The 10065-nt window shown below is 34.4% G+C and overlaps 1 protein-coding gene across 1 annotated transcript in view; it reads left to right on the forward strand.

The window, feature by feature from the left end:
• LOC115241060 (protein madd-4) overlaps positions 1-10065 on the forward strand; it is a 208440-nt gene that overhangs the window by 122499 nt on the left and 75876 nt on the right. Inside the window, exons 3-4 of the mRNA XM_029816589.1 lie at positions 6191-6243; positions 9295-9394. Of these exons, the coding sequence (XP_029672449.1) occupies positions 6191-6243; positions 9295-9394 (153 nt within the window). The remainder of the gene's footprint in view (positions 1-6190; positions 6244-9294; positions 9395-10065) is intronic.

Consider the following 10065-nt stretch of genomic DNA (forward strand, 5'->3'; position numbering starts at 1 on the left):
TTTCCCTTTAGTCATGACTGTGACTGTACGTCTTCGCGGCGACCCGTAACATTAACATATACACTACGGAATACTCAATGTATCATAATTTGCCGCTATAAACATTCGCCTTGAAAATAGTTTTAGAGTGATATACGCGTGCGAATCGGTTTATCCCGAAAACATAATTTGTATTTTAGAAACGGCGTTGGCTATCGTGCATATAACGTAATAATAATGATAAATCTGCGATTTAACCCGCTATCTTTCACATCACTAATAGTCATTTTCTAAATCTTTTCGCATATTTTATTCGCACATTGCATCCACATGCGGGCAAAATAGAATACAGATTCATTCTTCTCGAACAGTTAAACTATTTTAATGTACAGACTATATTAAATTATTATATTGAATCCCTCAAATTTCTTAGAAAAATCATATAAATAATATTACAAATTTTGATATCTTCTAGTTTTTTTAGACTATAACTGACGGGAAGAGACAAGTGTTATATTTTAAAAATCATTTATTATATTGTACATTTTATAATGAATTAATACATAGAGCATATATTCCTACATACAATATATCCTTTTCGCTTCTGCATTTTTTATAAAAATTAAAACAATATTATTTTCTCTCTTACGTAAACCATTTTTTTTTTATATAATGTAGTGTATATAATTAACTGATTAAATTTTTGTTTTATAAAAAAATTGCGTATAAATATTATCTTGAGAAACCAAAAATTTCATGTAAAACATACGTTCTTAATTTATACAAGTCAAACTTAACCCGCTAAACTCTGTCCTTGTCTTAAGGATGCATCAGATGAGGATACGTGTTTAAACCTTCTCGTTCTCTAGCGTAGCAACGTCACGAGCGACCGTCAATTGCGCAAGGTACAACGAGCTCGATGCACTCCAACACCTCGGATAAAATGATAGACGCGGAAGGCAACGAAGCATTCATTATGCGATGCTCTCCGCGTATGAGCGAGTTTATATGTGCGGTCTTGTTTGCGTTGCGCTCAAGGCGAGGGAAATTAAGAGACCGGGGCAAGTAAGCGCGAGGATTACGCGGAACAGAAAGTGGTAGAGCAGTACAGTGCAGCGGGAGTTTACGGCTGTTTACAGTTGTTTCCAGAGGTGTTTACGTAGCGTCCAAAATTGAGAAAATCAAGAGGCTCTGCATCGGCAGAGCAGTAGAAATTGCAATTGGAAAACTGCAAATGCGCGAGCTGCGAAGGGTATGACATGAAAGGTGACCGATATCGAAGGGTGTATCCTGAGAAAATCAAAAGCGCCAAACCGAGATCCGAGAATATCTTCTTGAATCCGTAAGGGGTAAAAGGAAAAGAGAGTCCCCTTTATCGGGGATTCTACGAATATTGACGGCGGGTATTGACTTCGGGAGCAGAATAAATCAGATACCATTGGGGAATGACTAAAGAAGCAAAAAAAGGAAAATATAAAAAAAAACTATCGAAAAGATCTTTCCGCAAAGAGGAATCTTCAATCTCTAAAAGAAAAACAAAAATTAATAAAATTTGCCAAACAAAACTTTAACGAAAAATAACATCTCTTAATATTACTTTTATTTTATATTATAAAATAAATTGGCACTCTTAAGTACTTTTTCAATCGGAAAAATAATATCTTATTTTATTATTTATTGCATGCATATATTTACATATTTTTTTCGATCATATCGAATAATTTTGAGCAGTTCGTTGCGTATATTTTCTCAGATTTACTTACGAATGAGTTTCGTGTGAGATCTTTTATGTCAAAATTTTTAATAAGATATTTAAAATTGTTTTATTTTTATTTGAATCACTTTCTTTCGATATAAAAGAAATTGATAATTTTTGTCACATTTGACATAAAATTGCATTAATCAATTTTGCGAAAGAAGAGCAAGAAATATAAATGATCGAAGACAAATTAAAATTAACGAATAAAAATTGAATGAATGATCGCTGCAGTTGCAAAATATCGAGATCGAAATAGTCAATGTGAGAAAATGGCTCTGCTGCGGTTGAAAAAAAAAAAAAATCAGGACGTGAAAATGCAACATCGTGGATCACCGGGACGAAAATGGATGAAATGCCGACAGAGAAGGTGAAACGTGGAAAACGAAGGGCTGGCGTTGGGGAAAGACAGAAGGGTGTTCCTTGGAGGGTGTTCGCGAAGCTGCCTAGTTCGGCCGTAGAGTTTGAATAATGCAGACTTGCACAACGCTGCTTAAAAGTGATCGGTCCATCCCCTCCGTCGTCTCCTCTCGCCCTTATACCCTCTCCGTCTCTCACCGATCCCTTTAGAATCTCACTTCCAGTTCGTCTAAGAGTACGAACTAAGATTGATTTTAGATTGGGTGGGAATTGGGAATAGTGAGCCTGTTACTCTCTCTCCAGCAGGTCTCCTCCGTCCTTCTTGTCGTCTCTCTTTCTCTCTCCCTCTCATTCTTCGTCGTGCTGATTTTCCGCCTGATTTTCTTTGCCTTCCCCTGTTTCCTTCCAATGTACATACGTACACGTGCATTTACATAGCCAAGTGTAATATGTTTATGTAACCGGGAAAGACGTTGAGTAGATGCAGTGTATTTACGATCACAGTCGAGATTTATACTCTTAGCGATTAGAATAAGAATACATAGAAGGCTAAGACGTTAATTCTCAGTCTGTCAAAATGATAGTTATCTTTCAACAGTATTATATGTAAAGTTTATATTGCAAAACACATATTTAAGATGACATTTTAATGATCTTATATTATAATTCATTATTCATTTATTATTATTTTATTATCATATATTTTTATACTTTTCGTATCGTATTTAAGAATTACATAATGGATATTAACATTTTCATTCGTCGTATTCATTTCGTGTTCGCGGCTATCGTTCGCTTTCATGCTCAATTTACATATTTTGCTGCGCCTGTAATCGCCGCGCCGGTTCGAATGGAATTATGGAAAGAACGTCCTTTGTGGACGTGACCGTATATAAAAGCCTGGTCTCTGGGCGAGATTTATCCTACCGACGATCGACCCTCCCAGGGGAGTATAAAAGTGCCAAATTAGAATGGTACAGCGGCTGGGCCAGTGTCATGCCTATATAGGGCACGGCGAAAGCCCGCATTGCGGAATGAGAGATCGGCTATCGGGCTATCACTGGCTCCCCTCTCCCCTTTACGATGCCAATTCACGAGAGATCGTAATTTCAGATGATGCGGGGATATAATGTGAATCAAAACAATCATTTCAACTCCCATTTGAATTTAATTTCTCGCTGAAACTCTCATAAGATGTCTGTCTTTGATGATTTATAATAACTGGTACATCTTATAACACAATATATATATACACACAACATTCTTTTTTTATTTTTGTTTTCTTGTTTTGAGGAAGTTTTCCACGAATAAAAATTTCAGTAAAAAGAAAATTATTTTATAACGAAATAACAGTCTATAATATGTATGTATCAGACTGTAATACATTCTGCGAACTTGCTACTTAATGATTATCTTAAATTAAGTACATTCCGTCTTCTCCGCTCATTTATTATTATTATTATTTAATTAAAATTAAGCTACATTATTAAAATACATTTTTTAATAATCTCATAATGATTCTCTTCTTTCTGCGATGTACTTTTTTAAAAGTTAAAAACTTAAATACTTCTCAACACGAGAGAAAGAAAGAGAGAGAATATTTTGTACAGAAACAAAAAAAAATTTCGAGTAAAACTTGACTGAATTTTTTGCGAGATATGTATGAAATATTTACTAAAAGAGAAATACACCAAAATCATAAAGAATATATGTATATATATTAATGTGTCGTTGTATCATCGTAACTAACGATGACATCTACATTTACAATGACATGTCGGCAGGAACACCGCATTACAAGCATTCTCTTTCAAGATAATGCCAAAATCTATGCTGTTCTTTTTCCCCTTTTTGAAACTTTATAAAAATATTTTATATTTCGGTATATATACTCTCTCACTTCTTTCTTTATAAATATATACATATATGATTACTTTATATATGTATATCTCCCATTTTAAAATCTTGTCTCCTATTTTTTTCGTCATTTTTTTATTTCTCTCTCTCTCTTTTTTATTTGTTATTATCTTTTATTGTTTTTCTCATAATTTTGTATTTCCATTAAATACGCAACTGTTCGACAAACCGAACTAATTTTTTAAACATATTTTGCGATCTCGTACACTCATAGTCTTTTAAGAGAAAAAACAATACAGAGACATAACTTTGAGTACTATTATTGATGTGACTTAATCATAGACACGCGACAGTCATAGATGGAAATGGCCGACAATTTTTGCGAATCGAAGAAGATAAACGGAATAATAGCCGACGAGATACATTTTGAAAATGATTCGTGCAATGTGTAAGCGGCAGCACTACAATAAACCGGTCGCTGCCTCCGCGAGATCAATGCGCCAATAATTTCCTATGACGATCATAGCTCATTCGACTCGCCGGCATTATTCATCGGGCGAGATTCCGAGTAAAATAACCAACGCCAAAATCACGTTAAAAGCTTTCTGCCTCTTTCTGTCAAAACGATTTTACGCTTTCCTCGCTGCTATCTGTACATTTCTCTTCTTTCTCTTTTTAAATCTAGGTCCATCTATCTTTCTTCGTATTGTCATTTTACTCTTTTGCGTTTCATAAACTCTATCCGCCTACCTATCATTTCGGTCTTCTATAATTCAACATTCTAGCGTTGAAAAGCGTGCGTGAGTAGATGTGAAGCGTGGGTGCAATGAAAGAGACAGTGGAAGAAAGGTGAACGGATGAAGCAGGAAGAAGCACCTTGGAAATAAATTTTACAGTCGGAGTTCATGAAAAGTGCCGGTAGCCGTTAACGTAACACATCGAAATGCTCTCTCGTTCCCTCCGTATGTGATGTATGTAACAAGAGCTGGTACGGTGTGAGGGGGAAATGGGCGAATTCTCGGATAAAAAGGATTAATTGTTCTCTCCATCGTTACCCTTTTTTCAATGAAAAACCAATACAACGAGTCGTTATCCGAAACTCTACGTAAGGAATGAGCGCAATCGAAACGAAATCGATCGAAAGGGAAATCTCTGCTCATATCGCTTGCCATTTCAAGAGAGGATAATATAATCTTTTAATTTGGAAATTTTTATTTACTTATATACGACAAATCGATGTCTCGCGCGTGAGAATGCAATCGTTTCAAACGTGGAGAAAATTGAAAGATGTGAATTATGTAAATACATTGACAGAATGTTATTATTATTTATGCATATATATTTGTTATATGTAATTTTACAAGGGTTAAATTATTATTTTCTTCAATACATAAATCTTAAAAAATTTCTACATATTAATGTAATTCTCCTATATATATTTTAAAATTATATCAATAAAAATTTTAGTAAAAATGGCAAAGTGAAATATATATTTATAACATCGCATACTAATAAAATCACGTTTTTTCATTTATTATTTACATTTCATCGTGATTTCTTGGATAGGCCGAAATTGGCGCACGTTCACCATCGATCGTTTACTATAAAACATCAGAACATGAATTTGCCACGACGGTTCCGCATGGCGAAAGTGAATTTTCGAAATCTGCTTGGTTTAGACGTGGAGACGTGACGAGAATTTCGACGAATTCGGACACGTGGTTGGTCAAATTTCTATCACGCTTATTCGCAAACTTATTGGTCAGAGTAAGGCGATCGATACGCATAGGCGTCACGGTGTCTGAAGCGCTTTTTACGTTTCTCTAGAAGACCATTACAGATGCCGATTACTGTTGGTAGTCGACTCGGATGACACATTTATGAGCGAAATAAAAGTCGACAACAGAGAGAGGTTGTAATGGGGGCAATGGCGCGTTGGGAAACAAGTCATACTCGCGGAATAATATCTCTCAGACAAAGTGTCATTACGGAGAAAAATCGTTTTAAATATGCATTAAACGTATGTCATCGACTAGATCAAGATAGCGCAGAAATGAGTATACTAATGACTAACATAAGACTTGATGTATACTACGTTTTAAGTGTGACACTTAGGAGTAAAAGACGTGTCGTTATACGAAATGCTCTTGCGTGACAACAATTTGAGACATTTTAATTTAACATATTCTTAACATATATATAAATAAACTAAGTTTAACATTTTGTTTTATCTTTCAGAACGCTAGCTGGGGAGAATGGTCATCTTGGTCAAAGTGGTCGGCATGTACAAGGTAAGTCATCTATTATAAACAGATTACTTTAACTTTATAAATTTTTATAGTGTTCTAAGAAATCTTATTTTTTTCTACGAACATAATTATAGTCATATAAAATGTCTTTAAATAATTTCTGCGACTAAAATCGCGCTCACGAGATTACGCAAAATATTTGCTTTAATTCCGTGTTTAATTCAATTTGACATTAATTGTAAACATAAGAAAAAGATTCGCATTCAAGAAATCCCATATTTTATCAGAACATGAATTTGCCACGACGGTTCCGCATGGCGAAAGTGAATTTTCGAAATCTGTTTGGTTTAGACGTGGAGACGTGACGAGAATTTCGACGGACACGTGGTTGGTCAAATTTCAATCACGCTTATTCGCAAACTTATTGGTCAGAGTAAGGCGATCGATACGCATAGGCGTCACGGTGTCTGAAGCGCTTTTTACGTTTCTCTAGAAGACCATTACAGATGCCGATTACTGTTGGTAGTCGACTCGGATGACACATTTATGAGCGAAATAAAAGTCGACAACAGAGAGAGGTTGTAATGGGGGCAATGGCGCGTTGGGAAACAAGTCATACTCGCGGAATAATATCTCTCAGACAAAGTGTCATTACGGAGAAAAATCGTTTTAAATATGCATTAAACGTATGTCATCGACTAGATCAAGATAGCGCAGAAATGAGTATACTAATGACTAACATAAGACTTGATGTATACTACGTTTTAAGTGTGACACTTAGGAGTAAAAGACGTGTCGTTATACGAAATGCTCTTGCGTGACAACAATTTGAGACATTTTAATTTAACATATTCTTAACATATATATAAATAAACTAAGTTTAACATTTTGTTTTATCTTTCAGAACGCTAGCTGGGGAGAATGGTCATCTTGGTCAAAGTGGTCGGCATGTACAAGGTAAGTCATCTATTATAAACAGATTACTTTAACTTTATAAATTTTTATAGTGTTCTAAGAAATCTTATTTTTTTCTACCAACATAATTATAGTCATATAAAATGTCTTTAAATAATTTCTGCGACTAAAATCGCGCTCACGAGATTACGCAAAATATTTGCTTTAATTCCGTGTTTAATTCAATTTGACATTAATTGTAAACATAAGAAAAAGATTCGCATTCAAGAAATCCCATATTTTATTATTTAATATTATATTTCCTCTTCATAGTAACAAAATATTTCTAATAATACTACGCATATATATCTTCATACACGCGAGACAAAAGTCTCTGTTTTTTTTTTCGATCAAGAGATCGTATTCGAAAACAAACTCTGCGAACGATACAAAGAATGCTACGTCCGTCGGCGCCACATATTGTTTGGTAACAGCGCGACTAAAAGGGCTTCTCCATAACGGTGGTCGGCCTTTCGCATGCGAGACATGATCCCAATCCCCGCGATTTCTCATCGCCTGTGTTTCGTACGGTTTCTAATATTGAGTCTCCTGCCGGTAACGCAACCGGAATGTTAAACGTTCCGGAACTCATTTTGGCGGCCACCACCGGCAATAAGTTTGTTCTCGACTCTCGCCCCGCTCGTTTTTCAGTTATACAGAAGTGGCTGGGACCGCGAGACGTAGCAATTTATGGCACTTACAATTTGCGAACTGCACTCGGTCGGGAAAGCTTATTGTGTGATCTACAGCATTCTACTTATTGATGTTTGTACGCCACCTGCACATATCTTCGTCTCTATTACAATCTGCGATATCGTTAATCAGAAAGATGCAATGATAACGCGATTATATAGATGCTGTAATTAATGTGATTATACAATGACTTTATTTATTACTGAGAAAATGATAATACACTGCCCATATATAATAGCTTATTATCATAATAAATACATAGCCTTTAGGTAATTCAATTAGTGTTATTTAATAATGCTAAATAATAGAGAATATAGTCTATTGCACCTTGTGCTTGATGCATTATTTATAAACAGTTTAAAAATTTTAACTGTTTCGCGTAATTTATTTACAAAGTATATATGTATACATACAATATACATATGTTATACATATATAATGTATATATGTATTCCATATATTATTATTTCAATTAACTAATTATTTACGCATTGCTTATTGTTCAAAGCAAATAATTACTCCTTGTATAGAATAATGCAATCGATATCAACTTTTCTAAAATTGGAGCCAAGTCATGATCAATTTACACATACTACACACAATTGATAAAGTAATTAATAATGATGGCTACTGTATCGCTATAAATAATCTACTGATTCTACTGTTTTTACGCACAAAGGGCTTCATGTATGTAAGCTGGAATATTTGAGTTTATTTCTTAACCATTGATACTATATACGTCCCGCCAAATTGAGAATGCTCACGTCAGCCAATTTACGCTCTCCATATTTAACGACCAGCTTTGTTATCCCCTATTTCTCGAGTCAAGTCGCTTCTAAAAATTTCTTAACATGATATCATCACTTTGACATACGTTTTCCATAAATTGTAATTCTATTTGTAGCTCTATAAAATAATACCGCGCTACTAAATATTTTCAAAGAATATTTACGAATTGTCTTCGCGAGTTGGAACGGATATTTTGAATATGTAACTGTATGTAATCAAAATCTTTTGAATTCAGCTTTGATCGAAGTACTCTTGGAGCTATTTAAATAACCGATTTCGATACGTATTAATGTTATTGTTAGCGAAGAACACTTTATATCATAAATGACATTTTCATTTCGTAGTAAATATATTTTGCGCCAATCTCGGAGCAGAACTATCTTATATTCATAGAAGTAATGCAATTTCCAGCGAATAAAGATTGCTCGTGGAATTAGCATGAAGTAGTGAATTGAATTAACTAACTGTGCGTCGCGCCGGCACGCGGCGATGAAACGTAATTAAACTCTTGACGATTTTAGCGCGACTTGATCATGAAAAGTTTATTGGATAAGCGTGTCTAGGAAAGGACACGCGGTCAAAGTGCATTCAAAATAATTTATAGAGTCATTGGATTTAATTCGCTGATATAAATAAATCTTTCCGCTTGTCTTTCAGGACGTGTGGTGGTGGAATCTCGCGCCAACAGCGTCGATGCAGGCGTAAATCGTGCAAAAGCAGAGCCTGGACCACCAAATATAAAGTCTGCAATGCTGAGGTGAGTGTTTTCGAACATTAATTTAACTTAAGCATTTATCGCCTTGCATAAGAATATCTTCCTCCAAATAATTCTCATCGTCTTTTCATTTTTTTGATGTAATAAATCTTATCAATCAATATGTGGCGAAATTTATTGAAGTAACAAATGTCTAATTGAAATACTGAAAATATAAAGTAGATTAAAATAGAAGCTGCAGATATAATAAACTTTAATATTCAGAAATTCGATAGAAACCGTTTTATCAAAACGAAATTTATGGAATTGAATTTTAAATTGATCAGAGCGTTCTACCAGTAAAAAAAAAACAAGATAATATCGCAATTCCATGTCCAACATCATATGCATTCGCGCGATTGCAATCACGTCGAATATAGAAGGATATAGAAGACGATGCTAAGAACGAAGTTAACTGCGTCGTTAAAATAACTTTCGAAGGTGACTGATAATCTCTTATAAAACAAAGAAAACTCGAATACTTTTCAACGCGATAGACAATACCTATATATAAAAAACCATGATATATGATATATATAATAATTAGCGTCGCGACGTTACCGCGTCGCTTGATATATATATATATATATATATAATGGATACTTATATATAAATTAATTTCAGGCAGTAAAACGAAATGTATAAAATTATTACAAGAAGAGGGATTAACGCTT

The sequence above is a fragment of the Formica exsecta genome, unplaced genomic scaffold (genome assembly GCF_003651465.1).
Source record: "Formica exsecta isolate Colony F162 unplaced genomic scaffold, ASM365146v1 scaffold465, whole genome shotgun sequence".
NCBI classification, from domain to species: Eukaryota; Metazoa; Arthropoda; class Insecta; order Hymenoptera; family Formicidae; genus Formica; species Formica exsecta.